Source organism: Eulemur rufifrons, chromosome 17, assembly GCF_041146395.1.
Source record: "Eulemur rufifrons isolate Redbay chromosome 17, OSU_ERuf_1, whole genome shotgun sequence".
NCBI classification, from domain to species: Eukaryota; Metazoa; Chordata; class Mammalia; order Primates; family Lemuridae; genus Eulemur; species Eulemur rufifrons.
Window position 1 is genome coordinate 34738495 of NC_090999.1, and position 23281 is coordinate 34761775.

The 23281-nt window shown below is 34.0% G+C and overlaps 1 protein-coding gene across 3 annotated transcripts in view; it reads right to left on the reverse strand.

Moving 5' to 3' along the window:
• DHX29 (DExH-box helicase 29) overlaps positions 1 to 23281 on the reverse strand; it is a 43660-nt gene that overhangs the window by 8718 nt on the left and 11661 nt on the right. For 2 of the 3 annotated variants that reach the window (XR_011235944.1, XM_069492633.1), the window contains exons 5-23: positions 23023 to 23168; positions 21938 to 22066; positions 20028 to 20154; positions 19140 to 19301; positions 16778 to 16943; positions 16399 to 16522; positions 14598 to 15206; positions 12841 to 12984; positions 10442 to 10618; positions 9549 to 9689; positions 8233 to 8377; positions 7989 to 8106; positions 6996 to 7080; positions 5133 to 5221; positions 3954 to 4082; positions 3783 to 3858; positions 2785 to 3009; positions 1409 to 1545; positions 867 to 960 (exon numbers count right to left, since the gene is read on the reverse strand). Coding sequence is in view for 2 of the 3 variants with exons in the window: in XM_069492633.1 (XP_069348734.1) it covers positions 867 to 960; positions 1409 to 1545; positions 2785 to 3009; positions 3783 to 3858; positions 3954 to 4082; positions 5133 to 5221; positions 6996 to 7080; positions 7989 to 8106; positions 8233 to 8377; positions 9549 to 9689; positions 10442 to 10618; positions 12841 to 12984; positions 14598 to 15206; positions 16399 to 16522; positions 16778 to 16943; positions 19140 to 19301; positions 20028 to 20154; positions 21938 to 22066; positions 23023 to 23168 (3023 nt within the window). In the remaining variant the exon portion in view is untranslated. The remainder of the gene's footprint in view (positions 1 to 866; positions 961 to 1408; positions 1546 to 2784; positions 3010 to 3782; positions 3859 to 3953; positions 4083 to 5132; positions 5222 to 6995; positions 7081 to 7988; positions 8107 to 8232; positions 8378 to 9548; positions 9690 to 10441; positions 10619 to 12840; positions 12985 to 14597; positions 15207 to 16398; positions 16523 to 16777; positions 16944 to 19139; positions 19302 to 20027; positions 20155 to 21937; positions 22067 to 23022; positions 23169 to 23281) is intronic. The other variant, XM_069492634.1, reaches the window with a different exon arrangement.

Consider the following 23281-nt stretch of genomic DNA (forward strand, 5'->3'; position numbering starts at 1 on the left):
AAGGACACAAACAGCCATCTCCAGAATGTAGGAAATTCTATAGGACAATTTACCTGGTTTCTTCAAAAAATAAATGGCAAATAGGAAGAAAATAAGAGGGGGTAACTACAGATTGAGATTTAAGGGACATATCAACCAAATTTAATATGTGGGCCTAGTCTGGATCATGATTTGAACTAGCTGTTAAAAAAAATATTTATGAGATAATTGAAGATATTTAAGCATTGTTAGTATATTTGATGATATTAAGGAATTTTTTTTTAGGTGTGATAAGGCTAAAGAAAAATGAATCCTATACTTTAGAGACACACAAAAATCTGATGCCTTGGATTTGCTTCAAATTACTCTAGAAGGCAGAGAGTTGAATAAGGCAAGTATAAAGTAAAACAAGACAGACCACAAGCTGATAACTATGAAAGTGGGAAATGGGTACCTGAAAGTCCATTATACTATTCTGTCTACTTTTACGTATGTTTGAAATTTTCTATAATTAAAAATAACAACCAAATTTCAGAGTTGAGAAGAACTATAGATTATTCTCCTTCAACTCATGTTTTTAAATGAAAAACTGAGACTTAAAGAGATTAACTATCCTTCTTCCCAAGGTAGTGTTATTTTTATGAAACCATGTTGCCTCTTTTTAATTATTTCTTAAATATGATTGTTAAATACTGTTTTACACTGTGTAATATATATAGGTTACTTGTTGGAAGAAACAAAAAAAAATCACAAATATATTAATTTAACAAATATTTACTAAGCCCTTACTATGTGTCAAACACTATCCTAGGCATTCTTTTTTCTAAAATAAGCCTATTATAGTTTATCTATATGACTCTGAATTAGGGAGCTGTATTAAGAATTACCTCTAGGGTTAACAGTGATGTTCTATTAAGAAAGTTCCTCCGGCAATATGCAATTTCAGAACGATAGCCTCCTTCTTGCCGTGCTTTCTTCCACCTAGATAAATAAAATGTTAATTAAGTAACAAAGGTCACCATGTTTTCTTTGCAAACTCTCTTCCAGAGCTAGTAACCAAAGTTAAGATTTAAATAAATTATGATCATTTAAAAAGGGGAGAGGTCTTGCTTGTTGTAGCAGCTACCCATTGTATATAAGAATTTCAACTGCAATAGATATTTTTTCTGTTTATGTGTAATAGTAAGTTATTAAGTGACTGCAAATATGAGATAAGATACATATAATAATGTCAAGTATATGGTTCTTAAATTTTAGGATTATAAAACACATAAATCTCTAAAATAATTATACCTTGGACGATGAAATAACTAAAAATAAATTAAAATTTTAGATGTATAATTTTAATGATAGTCAAAGATAAATTTTTTAAAAAAGTAAATAACCTCAGGTCATTGGCTTATTGATAACATTTAGATCATTTCTTTACCCCAGATACGCATTGTAGATCGTCAGATGGTCTGAATCTGCCATGGCCAAAGCTGACTTTGCAAGATCTGCTTCATCTTTTCGACCAATTGGTGTGGTAAAAGGAGACTTCTCTGTCATAACTGCGGCCAGTGTTGCCTATCCATAAATAAGCAAACAATTTGTCACTGAAGAGGTATACAAGGCAGTTAATTTGTAAAAGAAAGTATATTATAAAACAATCACACTTTAAGTTGCCTGTTCCTTGTTTTCAGTACATTTATCATGTTCTACCATAGCTAATTTATATTTTCATTTTACTTATTTACTTATTTTTTAAGAGACAGGGTCTTGTTCTGAACGTCACCCAGGCTGGAGTACAGTGGCATCATCATAGCTCACTGCGGCCTCAAACTCCTGGGCTCAAGCTGTTTTTATTTTAAATAGTTACTTTTAGTTTCATTTTATGGAATTTAAAAAATATATCACTTTATTTTTATACCATTTATGTGCAATAAGGAGGTAATATCACCACAATCCAAGAAAAAAACTAAACATTTGTGTAAGTGATTTATAGTCTGTCATATAGTTAGAGGCAATTTAGTCTGTTTTCTTGACTCCTAGACTATTGAATTTCTATTGTCTGCAATGCTCTTTAAAAATAATTGGGACTACATAACAACCCATTTGTTGTTGCAGGTTATCCGATAAACCATCATGAAAGAGGTTATTTTTTGAACTTGGGCACAATTCTGGTGAGCACCTATTTCTGATACTAAAGAAAAAGCCCAGATTAGTTAATTCACATTCTCTCCATTCTATTTTTAATATAGCCTCAACCTGTAATCCCAGAAAAGGCCACAGCTTGATAAAGTTGGAAAGTTGGAATGAATGGCACAGCAGGCATAAATGCCCAGAGATTCAGACATATGCACAGAATTTGTTAATTCTGAGATAATTTGAGAAAATAGAACTCTGATAATTACTGCCTCAGAAAAAGAACCCAGAAAAGGAAAGGAAAAAATTTTTGATTCTATTTCTCAAAGTCTGTGGTGTTCAAAGCTTCCTGAGAATTGTCCACTACATATTCAATTAAATAAATATTTCATGTGGGTCATCTGATAGCAAAATTCTAGACAAGCCAAACTCACTTACAAAATAGTACCTACTATACACTTAAGAAAATGAATGGATTTTCAAGTATATAAATATAAAAAATTAAATATTATATTAAAAAATTTTCATCAAGCATTTAGGCCCCCTGGGTTTTAATGTTAGTACAGACATTCTAGTTAGTTAAAAAACACTTAAATTAAAACTTAAACATTGTTTCCAAATTTAATAATTTCCTGGCCAAATGACATTTAAGTGAAGTAGCAGCAGCATCGTTTGACTTACTACTGGGTCAAGGCAGCCAAATATGGCACCAAAAATAAGCATCTTGCCAATCTTGACATTCACAGGTAAAGCTGCCAGGTGTTGGCCCAATGGAGTCAGTTTTGGCTCATTTAGTTCACAAGCTCCAATTTTTCGGAGTAAATTCATTGCATTGCTGATTACTTGAAGCTGAGGAGGATCTAAGGCTTTAGAGAGGAAATCTTCAGGAGAACCAAGATTACATTTCTGCAGATTAAAAAAGAATGATAAAATTGGTATATGATCAGAAACAATTAACACTACCCAAAGACATGATATTGGAACTAAATCTCAGTTTAGTAAAATTTTGACCAAAGAGGGTGAAATTGTGAATACACTATCCTATTATTTTTCTTATAATGGAAGGGGGAGAGGGAGAGAGTATTGTGAGTATATGTGTGTTTTTTGGGGGGGGAATGCATAAAGATGAGATCTTCCAACCCACATTTTTAGTTTCTTCATTCCTGATTTTTACAGTCAAAAACCCAAGAAATGAAGGGCATTATACATCTTTCATTCTAGAAAGACCATGGTTTAGGTCAGGGTTTCACAGTCTCAGCACTACTGATATTTAGGGCTGGATAATTCTTTGTTTTAGGGAGCTGTCCTGTGTACTGTCAGATTTTTAGCAACATCCCTGATCTCTATCCACTAGATACCAGTAGTATTTTACACCTGCCCAATTATGACAACCAAAAATGCCTCCAAACATTGTCAAATGTCCCCTGGCAGGCAATATTGGCACCAGTTGAGAATTACTGGTCTAGGTTATGAGGCCATATTCTAATCTATAAAGTATGAGTATACAAAGCAAAATCAAAACACAGAGGATTTACTTATAAAAAGATGGAAAGGGACATACATTAAAGAGTAAAATACTTGAAAATGTAAAGCAATATAAGGTAAATAAATTTAGGTCTTCATTTTTTTCTAGAAAGAAATGAAGAACAAAACTCATCTGCACCTCCCCCAGGGATTACCATAATATGAAGACATAATTCCTCCAAAGGTACACGCAAAATTTCAGGAACCGAATAGTCCATAAAGCCTTCAAATCTGAAAAACAAAATAAAATAATACTAAATATACTTTATCAGAAATGTCACACAGTACTGATTTATGGGCTTGAAATTTCCAGTGCTATGCCATACCTTTCTCTTGTGTACATTCGGAAGCAGAAGCCATCCCTGACTCTCCCAGCTCTACCCTGGCGCTGCAGAGCACTGGCTTTACTGACAAATGTCTCGACCAAAGAACTCATCTGACTGCTTTCATGGTACCTAAAGAAATGTTTTAGGAGAGAATATGTAGACAATTGACTTTAAATCAAAACTGGAAAAAGCTGGGAATATGTGACTCTTTAAGTTGAACATAGGCTAAAAAAAGTTATTATAGTGGACCAACATTTCTCAAATCATTTTTCATATTTAATAACTTATTAAATAGCAAGCATTGCATACTAAATCTCATACTACCAAATTAAAAGCTCTGGCACAAGAAAAAAATTTACCCTTGCTCAAACTAATCTGATCGTGGAATCTTTTTTATTTTAGACGAATATCTATTAATTATACGATGAGAATCCTTTGAAATAGTTTGAGAAATGCTACTGTGAACATTACAATTCAAGGTACCTTCCACAAGATACAGTTAAACCCTGAAAACATTTCCTCTAAAGGCACAAATCAAAGAATCAAGAATTTATTTTCTATTGAATATTCTTTTTCAAATATTGCTACGGTTTCCTAATATTGGGGATAGTATATATAGATTATAATAAATTACTAAAGGTGGTCTCCTCTATTTATACAACATAAACATAATGTAGTAATCTTTTTGTTAAAGATTTAGTTATGGTTACCTATTATGTTCCAGTTACTGTACTAGGCACTTTCAGATATGAAATTTTCATTTTCCCCATTTACATATGAGGAAACTGATGATTAGAGAGGTTATATTACTTGCTCAAGAGATTTAAATCCAGCTCTGACTCCAAAACCCATGTTCTTTTTTTATAACCCCACAAATAATGCTTTTTCTTAAATAATTTATTTTACAAACAAAAAAGGATCTATAAAAATTTATGTTCTGAAAATTTTCTCAGCATTTTTCTAAAAGTAGCAGTACACTGGCATTACTTATGGGAAAACTCATGACATGAAATTCTGACATTTACTCTAAGACATTTTAAAGTTTCCTATAGTTTCTCTAAAGCTTCTTGCTTTGGGCAGAATTAGGACATTTGGGATTCCTCCTATATAATTCTATGACTTCTAAGAATCTAAGAGCCCCAGGTTAAAAATGTTTTGATTTGGGAAATTCAAACTTACTTATTTTCTTTTGTTCTTCCAGTATCAATTACAAATACAACATCTGGAATAGTGATACCCGTCTCTGCAATATTTGTTGCTAAAACAATCTGAAAATAAACAAAAAGCTAAAACATTTAGGCAACTTTCAGCAATATACCATCATTTAAATTTCTTTAGATAGTTTGAGCTGATGGATTTTTAAAAGTGAATTTCAATTTTATTCACAAAAATTTATAATCTATTTGCTATTGTATAATTTTGATATGTTCTCTTAGTTTCATAAGCTCAGCTTGCTAATTAAAGTTATAGATTTTTATTCTAAAAAAAATATCATTCCCCTAATTTTAGTCAGTCATCTTAAAAATAACAGAAGTAGAATGGGAAGCTGGGTCAGAGAATGGAGATAACACAACCCTTCACAATTATTAGGAAAAAAAATAGCACATTAATGAGAAGAACTGGGTTGCTGTCCTGGCTCTGTTATTTATTAGCTTTGTGACCTAGGAGAAGTCACTTTACCTCTCTGGGCCTCAGTTACCTCAACTGTAAATTGGGAGGTCGAAATGGATGATTGCTTAGGTCTAGCTCTAAAGTTCTTAACAATGATGGCTGAATAGTGCAATCTTCTGCATTTTTTTCTGTTGAATCCTTGGAGATAAAACGTTTAGGAAATTCCAGGTCAAATTCAATACGTATTACTCTATTTCAGCTGTGTAGTTCAATATTGAATGATTGCTTTTCTTATTCATTTATCCTAGGAAATGGAACCCAGATTATCATTAAGAGCTGCATGGGACCTACACGATCATTCTACATCAGTAGTGTTCAAATTTTATTGTTAATGGATGGAACTCTTCTTTAAATCAAATCTTACAGGGAAGCACAAATGTTACAGATAAGAGCACAGCCTCAGAAGCTCTGGAGTTCTTAGAGCACAATTAGAAAGGCATCAGTTATATCCAATCCCTTTTAAAGGTAAGTGAGGTTGGGTGGTTGCCAAAGGCTATACAGATGGCAGCAGTTTAGGAACTACAGCCCTGGCTTCCTGCATTACAGTCGGGTTCTTTCCAGATGCTCTGTGTTTCCCACACTTCCCACATTGTGCTCTTTTTACTCCTGAGAGAGGGTTCAAAATCTGAGAAACTCTTAGGAGGCCCAGGCAGGAGGATCGTTTGAGACCAACTCACGCAACATAGTGAGACACTGTCTTTATAAAAAATAGAAAAATTAGCTGGGTGAAGTGGCGCATGCCAGGTACTTGGAAGGCTGAGGCAGGAGGATCACCTGAAGCCCAGGAATTCAAGGCTGCAGTGAGCTATGATCATGCCACTGTCCCCCAGCCTGGGAGAAAAAGCAAGACCCTGTTTCAAAAAATAAAAATAAAAAAATCTGAGAAACTCTTTGCTAAGCAACTTTTCATTCAGAATCCTGAACAGAGGACACAATGAAAACTCTTGATGTTTTTTCCCCCCTACCTAATGGTCTATGTACTGTAAAAATAATCAGGGATGAACAGTCTAGAGAACAAGAATCCACCCAGGACTTAAATAGCTTCTGACATCCAATCTCCTTCATGATGCTTTCTTCGGAAAAAGTAGTGATTTATTTTATTTTATTTTTTTTGCAAGCAACATCCATACCACATTTCTCAACTACCACTCCCCCCAAAAGTCTGGTCCCTTAAATAGCACATAATGTAAATATTCAAATTGCTTGAATTTTATTATTGGGTTTACTTCTCATTATGTTAACCTGCCTGGAGTCTGCCATGTACTATATGGCACTTAATATTAACAACTGACTTTGATGATAAAAAGTCACAATGCTGTCATGAAATACTCCCAGGTGGACCACATGTAAGTTTGCTGTACTGAATTTTACCTTCCTGACTCCTGGAGGAGGGAGTGTGAATGCTGCAGCTTGATCTTGGGTTGAAAGAATAGAATGCAGAGCTATCACTTTATATCTGAAAGTTAAAATCATAGTTCTTAGCAAGAGTTTCTCTTTAGAAGACACTGCAAAGAATAACAAAATTTATTTGCATATAGGAAGCAACTTAAAAATTTTTTATTATGAAAAAATTTAAACACAAGAGTTCACAGAATGGTACAGTGAAATCCCATATATACCCATCATAGAGAAAAAAATTTAATATGAATAAATTGTATGAAATATAAGATTAAAAAATGTTCTAATGTTGAAGTGATAACCGTTACAGCAGTAATAAGCTATATCAAAAAAGACATAGTAAATAGCTGATTCAATACACATGGATGATAAACAGCAACATTGCTGGGGTTTTGCACAATTGAGTGGGTTGGGGGAGGGGAGTCACCACCTTACTCTTAAACACACGATCCCCTCTGCATATCATATTAAGAAAATAGAACAAATGCAGATATAGTACCTAAACATTTTTAGTAGATAAAATACTAAAATAGAAATGTAAAAAAACAAAAAGAAAACTTGTTTCACAATGGACAATTTTAACTAAAGGTGAAAAGACTGAAAACTCTGATCATGAGTTTTAATGTACCAAGCAGTTTTCTATTTTAACACACTAACTGCTATGAGAGTTGTATTTAACTCACTCTAGTTTTGACGCTGGGGCCACATGAGGCATATATAAAATCTTACTTATCAATGTTCTTATTGTTACAATTAATATTGACAATTTAATTCTAAAAACATGGGTTAAAGGAATAGAAGTCAATAAACTTCGTTTTTCTATTTATATTTACCTTTAAATTACACTTGAAGTTTTTATTCTATTATGGTAACAAACACTGTGGCCCCAAGGAAAAGTTTCTGGTTTTTTTATGTGGCAGACAATGTGTTAAAACTGCCAGAAATAAAATGAAGATGTATAGTTACCGTTCAGAATAAAATCTTCTATCATTTGACAGGAGATCATACAACTGTTGAATATGAGCAAGACCTGGTAAAAAGATCAATACTGCTCCTTCAATATTTCTGAATTGGGGACTTTTGTCTGAAATTTTAAAAAAGACACAATATTTAAAATAAGGAACAACACATAAAATATTAATAAAAGATCTCCCATTAGCAGAAATGTTTTATCAAAACAAATGGAGACACATTAGAAAAAGAAAGATACCTAAGTATGCAAGAAGTTCCAAAATGAGATCCAGGTTGATTTTATGAGGATTCATGTAGAGAATAGCATACTGAGTGCGGTTGCTGTACTTTTGGTAAAATGGATTTAAATCAGCATTCGCTCCAGTCTGAACTGGGATGTATTCCTAAAAGAAACCCAACCAGAGGGAGCTGAACAAAAACATTAAGTATCTTTATAACACAAAGAAGGAAAAAAGAAGGTATTCATTCAAATCTATATTTTCCTCATTGTCACCATTATTTTGTTAAAACATAGGAAGAGTACAATTTTTAAAAGTGGAAAAAGTTTCAGAAAATTTCATATCTCTCCTATAATTTAATTTCATCCAGCTCCTAATTATGGCAAAATCTTTTAATCTTGTCACGTATATACTAAAAGAATTGTTAAAAAATATATTATAATCATGTATGCATTATTCTGTGGTAATTCAAAAGCAGCCAGGCCAAGAGAGATTAGAATAACTTTAATAAGTAGTTTATACCTGCCTTATTCCTTCTATGTTCTACTTTGGCTACTGAATTCCAATCATCTCTTTTGAAAGAACTATACATTTCTGAAATCTTTCTTAGTTTGTAATTTTTATCTCCAGTGTTTTAGGGAAAAATTTTAGTTTTTGCTTTCTTGGTTTATCTGTTTATTAAAAGAGAAAGTAGCTTTAACTTTGTGTTTTCACCAGATTAGATATATGCATAAAATACCATGGACGTAATGAAAATGCTGGATCTAGTACCACTGGCTAAAATGCAAAAGAATATAGCTTTTGTGATATTTCTAAACACACATAATTTAGACTAATTCCCTAGGAAGAACTATGCTTGCCCTAGATAGCTTCACTATAGAGCTAAGGTTGGCTTCTGCCAGGACGAAGGCTGCTAAGAAAACCAAAGGCAAGGATCTAGGTTTTGGGCCTGCCCCATCCTGACTGACCACCTATGGTGTTGAGACAAAGTAGAGAAAATCACTATAAATTTGGTCAATAATTGATCATTGGTATGAAATTTTTATAAGAAGTTGTTTCTTATATGGTTACTTGATTTTATATTTGTATCTAAATAGCCCAGAACAGTGTAAAAATACAATTAAAATATCACAAATCAAAGACTATAGTCTATGAAATAAAGATTAAAGAAATGAGCTTTAAAATTTGCTCATACTCATATCTGTTCTTCTTCTACCAAATTATACTCAAATTCACTGTGTTAGCCATATGATTTTAACTCCTGGGGCATAACTCTCTTGGCAGGTTATGCCCTGGATATCATAATCGAACATCTTTCAAAAAGTTTTCTTTTTACCAGATACTTTCTTATTCCCCCTGCTTTGCTTGTAACATTAATGGTTATTTCTTCTTCCTCCTCCAGAAATTTCTGACAATACTCTGAGTCTTTCTCCAGCACAAAGCCTGTTTCTTCTATTATATCTTCAAGATGAAAAACCTGCATAGAGTAAGGCATGTAAGTGGGTGAATTCAAATTCGTTTCAATAAATATCATTTTAAAGAGAACAAGGGCGGGTACAATAACTTTGACTCGAACTGTACAAAAGCAATTTATGTAACCAAAAAGTTTGTACCTCCATAATATTCTGATTAAAAAAAAGAGGAAAAAAGAAAAAAACAAAACAAAAAGAGTACGAGGGGATCATCACCTTTTGAATGTCACGAAATGCTAATTTACAATATCATGAAAAAAAAATTTTTTTAGTATTATTTGGGAATGAAGAACTTGGTTGATATAAATGGGTTGTCCCTAAAGTCTCAGGGCAAATTACATTACGGTGTATAGGTTTTTCTTTTTATGTGAAAACGATAAAAGGAGGAGATTTTTATCAGCTGAACTAAAAAGGTAAGCATTAAGAATAGAATATGCAGAAAGGAAGCTTCAAAGACAACCCTAAATTTGAGGGATGGGTAAAAGAGGAATTCCTTACTGCCAGGTAGCCACTCGTAATCTGGATATAATGATGATGTGAAAATAAGTTTTATATTCTGTAGCCCTCAGGTCTGTCTTTCATCAGAACTCTCTTTTCTCTCCTACCCACCCCTCAGGCAAGGCAGCACCAGTCATGTGATTCTCAAGGCTGCCTCCAGGTTCTCTGTTGACTCGCTGTACCTAGGAATAGTCTTCTGGGGAAACTCCCTGTGGGGACTGCAGTTTCTGCTTACACACACCTTAGAAAGAAAACTTACCTCAACAGGATAACTTCTTCCTGAAATTCTGAGAATAGGGCAGTGTGTGAAATATGTAGAAAATTTTTCACTGTCCACAGTGGCACTCATTAGAATCAAGTGTAGATCAGAACGTTTCTGTAAAATTTCCTTCAAGATAATTAGTAGGAAGTCTGACTGAACACTTCTTTCATGAACCTAGTATAAAGGAAATAAAAAAACTAATCATATCCTATATAAGGTCTAGTATGAGGCTTATACAATCAAACACTCAAATCTACTAAAAGTTAATCAATATTTAAGTATAGTCAGTACACGAGCAGGGAAGGAGCTGTATGTTTCAAATAAGGCAGATCTTCAGAATTAAAAGTAAAGTCATTCTCTAATATTGAAGCCATTGAAAATCAGCATATAATGCACATGATTAGCCAGGACAGTAGGACTATCCCAGGAGATGGTTTGTAAAATCAAATCAGATGTGGCTGATAAGATTAGGGTATATCCCAAATTTCACTTAGAAACAAGGGTGACTCCTAAATCTCTGCCACTAATATAAAACGGTATGGTCACCATTACCACAAGACAATTTATCCACTATGTAGAAAATGGGGAGTTGACCAGTAGGAATATGACAGGGTATCTATCACTGTCCAGGAAAAAGGGTTTCATGGTCTTCCAACAAATGTATTTTAGGGAATAGCGCTGTAAAACTGCTATAGAGTATAGGCAAATTATATTGTCAGAACTTAACAAATATTTGCTGAATGTATAAGAATGTAAAGAATACTGAATGTATAATGTAAAGATAAGTCTGTCTTTCAATTTTCTGTACTCTGATTTATTTCTACTCCATTTTATTTCACAGCAGACTTGAGGTAGTACACAAAGATAAAGTACATCAAGATGATAAATTAAAACAGGTTTTATTCATTTACTTGGAAGGGAGATGGTGGTTAAGTGTTCAGGCTCTGGAATCAATTGCTTGGGTCCAATTCTTGGCTTGGTCACTTACAGGATGACTTAATTAAAGTTATTTAAATATCTCTAGGTCTATTTCTTCTATAAAAGAATACAAATAACGCAAACTTCATAGAGCTGTGACAATCAAATGAGATAATGCAAAGCCTTTAGAACAGAGACTAACAAATAGTAAGTACTCAGCATTGCGTTAGGTGCTACAGATTAAAAAGTGACCAAGACCAAGTTCTCTTCATTTGAGAGTTTTTAGTGCAGTAAGAAGATATTGTACAGGATGGTTTGAAATTACATATGAAGGGGAGCTAATCCAGATGGTCAGAAAGGTTACTAGGACAAATTGCCACTGATGCTGAGAACTGAAGGATGAGTTTGAAAAGAAAAGAAGGAAGAGGAAGAAACAGGATGAGAAAGGAAAGAAAAAGTGTTCATGTCAAGGGACACTGTGTACAAAAACACAGTGGAAAGAGGGATAATAATCATTTCAGAAACTGGAAAAACAAAAACATTTGAGAATGGGATAACAGATGGGTAAGAGACAAAACTAGGTACTGAATAAACTGCTACGCAAGGCCTTATAAACCATGGTAAGGAGTTGAGACTTTACCCTAAAGAGTCACGGAGGAGAGTGATTAAAGCATTGTAAAACAGAGGAATCATGTGATCCGAGTTTTATTTTAAAAAGGATAACTCTGGCTATAATGTGGAGAATGTGGTGGAGAGTAAAGCAGAAAGCAGGAAATTTAATTCATTAGTGGCTTCTGTAGTAACTAAAGAGATAATAATGGTGGACTCTATAAGGATAACACCAGTGAATATGAAGAAAAGTGAATGCATTTGAGAAAGGCAGAATAAAAGGACTAGGTAAATGGATGGAGGCAATGTGGGAGAAAGAAAGAAAAATCTTGGACGTTTTTACTTTGGTGGTTTGACCAGGTGATTGTGGGGATCATTCACTGAGATTCAGGAGAGGAGGAGGGGCAACTCATATAAGACGAGCAGGGAGAAGATGTTGAGTTTTGGAAAGGCGGAGTTTGAAGTTGCTGAGACTGAAGGTATTTAAAAGGTAGTTGGCTATTTATGTCTGAAGCTCAGGAAGCTCCTGATGGATGACATAGATCTGGAAAACCTCATCAAATAGATGGTAATTTATATAGATAAGAATTAAAAAAAAAAAGAAAAACCAAATTATATACTACTTCATTGGGTTGCTGAAAGGATTAAATGAATTTATGTAAAAATACATTATATATAAAATAGATAATTTGCATATAGCAAATAGTATTTATGAAATAAATCAATTAATATGAGACATTTGTTAGGAAATTACATTATTACGTATGAAGTATCTGGCATTTGGTAAGCACAGAGAAAATGTTAAAAGTAACGTCTCTTTAATATAAAAATATTTCAAATTTCTGGATGCAACTATAAAATCTACTCACCTCATCTACAATAACATGAGACACATTAGTGAGAAGACCATCTTCTTGAAGTTTCCTTAGCAAAACGCCTGTTGTACAATAGAGTAACCTGGTAGATTCACAAGCTCGAGATTCCATTCGGATCTGATATCCACACAGAGAATTCTGAAAGAAGAATACAAGGCCTTAGATTCTCCCAAGTAATCTGGGAAATAAGCTTTAAAAAGTAAAGCATGGGTGCTCTTCTTGCTACTATATGGAGCAGTCTAAGCAAATCTAGTGCAATTTATTATATTAGTAATAAATAACTGCATTTAATTTATTAGTAATATATTAGTAGTCAATCTGTTTAGTGCCATTTGTTACAATCTATTTAATGTAATTTATTATTAGAAGTATTTTCCATGGTCTTCAATTAATAATATAAAACTATAAAATTTGTTTTGGTAATTTTAAGCAGAAAAACCTTTGTTCTTTTCATGGTGCTGAGAAAAAAGCTATTCATTTTCTTCAAGTATAATTAACATAATTATGAAAACATAATTGATGTTCAACTACTTTCTTAATAGAGCAAAATATTGAGGTACTCAGGTATAGAATTTTAGCACAGCTTCTATAATTTGCTCTACTTTTCTACCAAGGTATCATAAAACTTGCTCCCATTATCATACCAGTGGTGCCTAATGGGAATTTTAATGTCCCATCTATTCCTATCATATTTTCTTACTCTTTCAATCATCCCTTTGTCTTATCTGTATACAAGTCTGTCATCCTCTTAGGCAGAAACTGTACCTTTTTATCCTCCTATGTTCCATAACAGAAACCCAATTTGCTAAATAAAAAATTGTTAATGAAGGGGTACCCATCCTAGAGACAAAAATATCACATACCATCTCCACAAAGAACAATTCAAAGTATAAATAATCTGATTTATATGAACTTTCAATTCATTGTATTTGGTTCTAACCACTGTAATTAATTCCCACAATTTGCAGTCATTCTGGTTAAGGTTTGGCCAGTTTTGTGTAAACTTGCATGACAGTAAATATTTAAGTACTTTTCCCATTAAAAAAAAAATGCAGGGCTTGAAAATAATCTAGCATTTTTTTTTTGCTTTCTTTTTTTTTTGAGACAGAGTTGTCACTCTGTTAGCCAAGCTAGAAGGCAGCGGCGTCACCATGGCTCATGGCTCACTGCAACGTCAAATTCCTGGGCTTAAGCGATACTCCCGCTCTGCCTCCCAAGTAGGCTGATTTTTCTATTTTTAGTAGAGACAAGGTCTCGCTCTTGCTCAGGCTAGACTCAAACTCCTGACCTCAAGCAATCTTCCTACCCTGGCCTTCCAGAGTGCTAGGATTATAGGTTGGAGGCACCATGCCTGGCCTAGCACTTTCATCTGTATTGTTTTTCCCATCTGCTCATTGAAAAGAATAAATAAAAATCATTCAGGATATATTTCACAGAAAAGATCTGCATATATTTGAGATACTGAATGTTCAATTTAGTGTGTAACATATTTGAATATTTAATTACTAAAGTTAATATATTTTTTCTTTTAGATGAGAATTTTAATGACAGAATTACTGATAACCCTTTTTGTATTAAGGACAGTGGCATATTAACACGTCCATTAAAGAAAACATGAAAAGTGCCTGAAATGTACTATTGAACAACCAGGAACAGTTAAAACTCATATATGTTACAGGTTTCCTTTGGATGCCAAGAGCAAAGGTGAGTAATGTCATCATTCACTGAGGTGGAGTTGAAGGACAGCTTACCCTTCCTCCAGGTCCATTTTCACAGCCCAATTCATCACATACTCTGGTGGCTAAACTCACTGCTGAGATTCTTCGGGGCTGGGTACAGACAATGTTGCATTTACTTGCTCCCCACTCATTTAGGAGTAAATCTTCCAAGAGAAAATGTGGTACTTGAGTACTTTTACCACTCCCTGTTTCACCTGCCACAACCACTACTCGGTGCCTTTTAAGAGTTTCAACAATTGAATCTCGATGTTTGAACACAGGTAATTGTTGTCTTTCCTTTAGAAGTCTCTGATACTTAGGTGTGCTTTGCAACTTTCTAAAGAGGTTTCTAACAGGTTCCAAATCTTCAGCATTTGCTGATTCCATGGGCAGTGCAGAAAAATCCTCATCAGAAACTAAATTTTCCCAAGATTCCTCAGGATCTTCGGAGTTTTCTCTCTTATTTTCAGAATGTTGTTGTTGTTGTTGCTGCTGCTGTTTCAATTTATTAAGAAGTTTAGCAATAAAAAGATCACGTGGTTTATTGGTTTCCATTTTATTTAATTCTTCCTTTTTCTTTTCTGCATCACTCCACTCCAGCCAAACATCTCGGTAAGTGGGTGGAAGTAACTGATGAACTGACTAAAGGGGAAAAAGACAGCAGTACATTATTTTTGGTAACTACTGAATATCAGAATTCAATTGGTTAGAACTTTGGATAGCTATATTCCTCTTAAGCTGAAATTTGGCTCTAAACTACTAAGTTACTTTAATATGCATATGATGCAAACTCAAAAATAGCATACCATATTGAGGGTTCTGGACTTGCTAGCTATATGATCCTGGGTGAGTAACTTAACGCGTATGTGCCTCAGCTTTTGCATTTTTAAAATGGGGTTAGCAATAGTACCTCCCTTATAGGAATATTCTGAAGGTAACTTTAAGTTAATACATGTGAAGTGCTTGTTCCTGGAACACAGTAGACTACTAAATAAATGTTTTATTATTATTCCTGCAGCGGTGCTATATAAAATGTAGATGAACCATAGAGCATTTCTAAAACATATAAAGCTTCTTTTGACATTCTAGGTAGTTGTATAATGTTACAGGACAAAGTATTTTAAATGAACTACACTGGATAGAATCTAAGTTATTCTAATTCTGTGCTATAAAAGAATGCACAATTATCTCTGACACTGACAGTCATTTTTATCAAGTAAACACAAGTTATGATACCTTATTTTCCAAAATAAGAAAAATAAAGACATTAAGAACATTTCCTGGCAGAAACTAGAATGGAACTATTGTTTAGAGTTTACTTAATCAGTGTCTAAAATTTTCAGTGGTTCTAATTTCCTATGAAGAAAGATATACACATTTATTGTAAAAAAAAATTGATAATCTAAATTTAAAAAAGGCATTATGTTCTCTTGAAGAGCTTCCTCCAGCAGCACTTTAATCCTTCCTTAAACTGGAAGTACATAGTTAAGATAACTTAAAACAAACTTTAAAAATCTTAATTCAACTAGCACAACTATTTTTAATCTGTAAATTAGTATAGTTCAAAAAGTTGAATCAATCATATTGTCTCTTTCAGACTTCTGGTCTAAGAAAGAAAGATTGAGCTGTGTTTAGAGTTGAAAGGAAGCCAAACTATGAATAACCAGAAATGAAGATTAATCAGAAGAAAACAGTCAGTAAAGAGAAAATTGGCACAGAAGGCCATAATTAAATACTACCTTCCACATGCAGATACAGTTTTATGTCAACAAAACATAGTACAGTCATTACTCCGCAAATGATTTTTGAAGCACCTAGGCCTAAAAAGTCTTACCTGCCCTTTCACTAAACGATAAAGGGCTAAAGTAGCTCCCAGATGCTGAGCTTGCATGCCATCCTCTGTTAAAATCGTAGGACATACTACCAGGATATCATCTTCAGACTTGATTACCCTTACCCTACAAAGAAGCAAAATATAAAAAAATAAAATTGATGAAGTCAGACAAATTCAGAATTCCATTAACATTGAACTTAATTGATGTTAATTATTTTAATATTTCCAAGGAAACCATGTATTAGATAATTTATAAGCACTATGAAACTGAGATGCAGAATTAGAGAGCTTCCTAAATGTCTATTTAATTCATAGGAAACAAAAAGATTTTTATCTTACATCTTTCCAAAAGTTCACTGAGTTAACTAGAAAAACATACCTACATTTCCAGTATCTACCTACTGGAACTTTTTCAAAGGAAGGATTTGGACTCTTGGGAAGATTCTTCCTGACCCAATCAATCAGAAATTGTTTGGGAGATTTTCCAGTCCAACTTCGAGCAGTATAGTCAAAATTTCTTACATCATGAGGTTCTTTCTTTTTATCTAAAATGGTAGACAAAGATTGGTTCTTTAAAAATGGCCATGCAATAATATAAATTCTCCTTTGAGTGCTCAAAGTCCCTCCCTTTTGGGAAGAGTACTTTTAGAAAAGAATAGGTGAAGAAAAGACAGATAGAAAGGCTTGCTTTTCTCTAAGTGATGTAACAAAATGCTCTTACTGGACGGAACCATGGAAAATTCTCAATCTTTAAAAAATTATCTTGAGGAAGTTATGTGTTCTTCTAAATATCTATGATACTATCCATATGATGAATTTAGGATACTTTGAATTATAATGTTTGGTAGGCTACCCTCTAGGTAAGATCATCAAAAAAACAGAAATCAAATGTCATTTCTCTGCTTAACAGCAGCAGCCGCCGCTGCTGCCGCCGCCGCCGCCGCCACCACCACCACCACCACCACCACCACCACCACCACCACATTCAATGGTTTCCTATTACATATAAAATAAAGTCCAAATTCCTTAATACTGCCTAAAAGCCCTCAATGGTCCATCTCTGCCTATCTGTTGCCATTTTTCCCTCAGGCTCACTATTTTATAACTACATTGGCCATCAGTCAATTCCTCAAATCTTCTAAGTATGCCTGTCCCAATACAGTAGCCACCAGCCACAAGTAGCTAGTTAAATGTAAATGAATTAAAATTAAAAATTTCACCTTCTCAGTTACACTAGTCACATTTCAAGTGCTCAATAATCAGAGTTGGCTAGTAGCTACCACATTGGATAGTGCAGATACAGAACATTTCTATAACTGGAAGTTCTGTTAAACAGTGCTGCTCTCTTTTGCACCTTAGACTTGCAAGGTCCTGTGATCCTCTCGGAAGGCTCTTTCCACCAACTTGTCACCAGGCTAACATCTGATCTGTCAGATCTCAGAGTAAATGTCTTCTGGAAGGTCTCCCCAATCCAAATTAGATCCCCTTGTCATCTCTATTAGAAGCTCCTTCTTTGATAGCACATACCACAATTCATAATTATGTATTATTTATGTACATTTAAAGCTTATCTTTTCTATTATATACTTCAAGAAGGCAGAGGCTAGGTTATTTTTTTCATTACTGTACACATAGCACTTGTCATTTTGCACAATAAGGATTCAATAAATATCACTGAAAGAATGAATAATTTTAAAAACTGACAATTTAGTGTGGGACTCAACTAACTACAATATAATCTTATAAATACTATACTACATATATCAATAATTGGGAGCACAAAGACGCATACAATTACTTCTGTCTGGTGGTATGGAAGCAGTCAGGGAAATCTCAAGAGATGCTGTTTTAGTTGAACCTTGAAGCTACACGCTGGCCAAGTAAGGGTTATTAGCAGGATGAGCAAAGTAATGGAACCATAAAACAATAAACGTTTTAAAGAATGACGGGGCTGAAGTATATAGCTGGGAGAATAAATAAAGTAAAAAGGTAGGCCGGGCGTGGTGGCTCACGCCTGTAATCCTAGCACTCTGGGAGGCCGAGGTGGGCGGATCGTTTGAGCTCAGGAGTTCGAGACCAGCCTGAGCAAGAGCGAGACCCCATCTCTACTAAAAATAGAAAGAAATTATATGGACAGCTAAAAATATATATATAGAAAAAATTAGCCGGGCATGGTGGTGCATGCCTGTAGTCCCAACTACTCGGGAGGCTGAGACAGGAGGATCCCTTGAGTTCAGGAGTTTGAGGTTGCTGTGAGCTAGGCAGACGCCACGGCACTCACTCTAGCCTGGGCAACAAAGTGAGACTCTGTCTCAAAAAAAAAAAAAAAAAAAAAAAAAAAAAAAAAAAAAGGTAGATTGTGGCAGAATGCAAAAAATCTTGAATGCAATGCTACAAGGTTTAGACTTGTTACTGATGTCAGTAGGTTTGGAATTACTAAAGGTTTTTATCAGAAAACTCATGTTTAGATCTGTGTTGCAGAAAGATAATTCTGGCAGTTTGGAGATGGATTGGAGAGAGATGAGACTGAGGCAAAGTACATATCTGTAATTATAAAATGTTATCCATGTAAGTTATCATAACTGTTATTAATAGTACTTTTTCAAGACAACTTATGGGTGTAACTTCATTGCCATCTTATGTAGCTTGCCAGAATGCAAAGTAACAAATTTTTACAATTATATATTCTTTGACATTTTATTATTTGTTAGTTACATCCTGACCACTTTCCCTCCGTTTACCTTTCTCTTCTTCAGTAGTAGCAGCTATAGATTTTTCAAATAAATTAAAGTTCAAAGCACTTTCTCCTTCTGGGGCTACAGAAGGCTTTTTCCTTTCACTTTGTTGATGTGAAATTTTCACAGCTGGATTGAATACTGGATGGTCTTCTAAAGTTTCCATTTCTATCAAGAAAATAGATGAAGTTTAGTTTCAGAATTATTTGTTTTTTTATGCCTTTTTATTGTACAAAATGGTTCAAAAACAGTTAGCATTCCTTCTTTTTCCTTGTAACCAATTATTTAGTAATTCCTACAAGGAATCTGCACTAGAAGTCAGAGGCAATTTATTAACTTTCACAACATATACTAAAACTTTAAAATAAATTGTGTAATAGATGTAGTAAGTCTAGAAAAACATCTTCATTAGAAATAAATACTCATGGAATTGTATTCACCTTTCTTTCTTGAATGGAGATGGTATTTTGTGGTATTATTTAGGGGCTGGCAAACTGCTGGCCAAATCTAGTCCACTGCCTATTTCTAATGGCTTGCAAGCTAGAATGGTTTTTATATTTTCAAATGGTTGAAGAAATAAAAAGAATATTTGGAGACATGTAAAAATTTATAGTTCAGTGTCCATAAATAATGTTTGATTAGAACATAGTCATTTGTTTTGTATGGGCTATGGCTGTTTTTATGCAGAAGAGTTGAAGAGCTGTGATAGAGGCTATATGGGCCATGAAGTCTGTAATATTTACTATTTAGGCAGTTATAGAAAAAGTTTGCCAATCTCAGGTATAAACTGTCAGAAAAGAGCAGACATACTAAAAAGAGGCATCATCTATTCTAGGAAAGTCAACAAATACAGGATAATTACATTTATACATCTAAGAATTTGAAAGCATTTACCTCTTTGAAATTTCCTGATTTTTTCTTGAGCCTCTTTTTGGCCTTGCTTGTTTTTTTCTAGTTTAAAGGTAGCTGCTTGCTCCTTTGCATCCAGAAGTTTTGCTGCAAGGTGCAAATACCTTTCGTTCTGATCCAAATAAAACCATAAGGAGGAAATGAAAAGAAGTGCAAGATTATCTATGGTCAACATAGTATATCAAAACCTATGATCCAGCAGATCTAATTTTAGGAATTTTTCATAGAGAAATAAAACAAATGCACAGATTTGCAGGTACACAGATGTTTACTGAAGCACTGACTATAAAAGAAAAACTGGAAACCATAAATGGTACATCTTTATAAAGAAAACTTCAATCATTAGAAAATAAAATGAGGTAGCAAAAGAAACAGGGTAATCCACAGGGAGAAATACCTTTGACATGTTAATAAAATAAAGAAAACTGCAGAATAAAAAGTATGAGCTCATTTTTGTAAAAACTGTTTTACAAGTATGTGTAAAGGATAGTACGTGTAATAATACAATAATACTCATCTGCAGGTTACCTTCACATAATCTCTATCTTATGGAAGATAGTCAGGGACATTAAAAAAAATGGCTTATAAAGAAAATGGATGTCACACATACTCAAGGCATGACTCAGATGGGCAAAAACTGGAGAGAGTTTAAACTAAATTACTGTGTTTTTCCCTTAGGCTAATAAGTGACAGCAAATTAGAAGCATAAAATCATGGGTTGGAGAAGATGATGGCATATGTGGTGCTGCTATGAACACAACTGTTAAGAGGAAGGGAAAAGAGAAAATTAAGCAAGCACAAGCAGCAGAATTCTGGGATCATTTTGTGTAGAAGCAAATATCAACACAGTGTAACAGACAGGAAGGTTAGCTATCTCCACAAGTTTACCCTAATCATATTTATCTTTCCATCTTTCTTGTACTTAGCACTGATACCACCATCCTTCCACTTACTGCATCTTTTGTCACCTTTGACTCTTTAATTCCTCCCCCCCAAAATTTACCACCCTAACCATTTTTAAGTGCAGTTTAGTGGTATTAAATACATTCATATGTGGTACAACCATCACCACCATCTATCTCCAGAACTCTATCTGGCAAAACTGAAACTCTCTACTCACTAAACAGTAAATCTCCATCCCCACTGCCATATGACTTACAGGTCACATGGTAAGTATATGTTTAACTTTATGAGAAAGGACCAGTTTTCCAAAATGGTGGTAACATTTTACACTCCCATTAGCAATATATGAGTGTTCCAGTTGCTCCACATTCTCCCCAACACTCAGTATTACTGATCTTTTTAACTTTAGCCATTTAGATGGGTATATAGTGGTATCTCAGTTTTCATTTCTCTAATGACTAGTGATGTTGAACACATTTTCACATGTTTATTGGCCATCCATATACCTACTTTTGTGAAGTGTCTGTTTCTTAAAAGTTCTTTATATTATTGTGGATTATCTGTCCTTGGTCAGATATATTTATTGCAATATTCTTTCCTATAACTTTTTTTTTCACTTAATAGTTTATTTTCTGTCTTATATTTTTATCTTACCTTATGATGTCTGTTTTTTCTCTACACTATGAACTTCTTTTGTAAAAGAATGTGCTTTATCTTTTTCATTACTGAAAGAATTTAGCATAGTCCTCACACATAGCAATCATTTAAAAATAATTAATGATTATGTCTCTAAACATGGGAGAAATGTAATTAACATCTATTAAGCAGTTATTTTGTGCCGGATTTTTACCTAAGTGTTATTTTGTTTAATCTTCACATCAACCCCAGAGGTATTTCTCTGATTTAAAAATTAGGAAACTAATGCTCCGAAAAGTTACATATATCTTGTGTAGGAATATCTAGCTAGAAGCCTAATCCAAATTTCTACTCACAGGGTCAAATTTTTCCTCCTCTTCTAAGCTTTTAGAGTTTTCACTCTTTTCTTCTTCATTTTGTTGCTCAGCGTACCGCAAAATCCATTCTTTCATATTTATTTCTATATTTTTTTCTTCCTTTTTTGGCTAGAAACAGAAAACAAATGTCTGAAAAACCAAAGTTAAAAAAAGGTATCAAAACTATCTTGCCACTGTATTTATAATTTCTTCACACTCAAAAACAGCAGGCACAGAAACCTCAAAAATCATACTCTATTGTTCAGTGAGTGAGGGACAAATGAATCGAACTCAACATTACTTTAAAAAGTCTACACTTGCAGAATCCAAAGAATATGTTTACTTAAAGGGGCAAAAAAGAATGAAAGGAGAACTATTAAAAATTAGTGTTATTCCTTAGAAACAGTGGTTTTATGAGGATGATGCTTCCATAGATGTTTTATAACATGTAAAATATTTAAATGTAATGCCCCAATGAACTACACCTCCCAGTATTCATGTCCTTCTGTAATTCCCTTCCAGAGACTTTGGCCTTGGCCATGTGACTTGCTTCAATGCATGAGACATTAGTAAGAGTGATAAAGCAGGGGCCTGATAAGAATTTGTACTCTGGGGCTTATTATCTTGACATACTTGCTCTTTGAAGCCAGATGCCATGTAAGAAGTCCAGCCACCCTGAGACCACCATATGTGAAAAAACCCAAGCTAGTCATGTGAAGAGACCACATAGAGAAAGGGATGCCTGGCTAGCTTCCAGCCGAGGCATTAGTCATATGCATAAAGAAGCCATATTGGATATTCCAGCCCCAGCAGATACTACCTGGGACGGAACAGCCTAGCTGTGCTTAACCCAGACTACAGAATCATGAGAAATAAATTGTTCATTTAAGCCACTACATTTTGGGGTGGTTTGTTATGCAACAATAGATAACTGAAACAGACAGTAATAGAAAAATTCGGCAAAATGATTAGCTATTTTTAAGAAGTAAAAATGTTACAGAAACCTAATCTTTATACTCTTATGAACTATTACATGTGCTTCATTCTGATTTTATAGAACTTTAAATGCTTAATTCTTAAATTACCTTAATTTTAGGGTCTTCTTCCTGTTTTTTGGTTTTAGGTTGCAATGGAGGTGAAATAGTGGCTTGTGTTTGAGGAGACTGGAATTTTGGTCTACTTTTAGATTGCTGCTCTTCAAACTCCTGACTGAATCCTTCAGGGAGTGCATCTTAAAATAACAGAAACTGTGTTGAAAATAAACATGCATATGATACATAAAAAAACAAACATTTGTTAAGCATATACATAAACCAGCTTAGTCTTAATGCACCTAATTTTCTT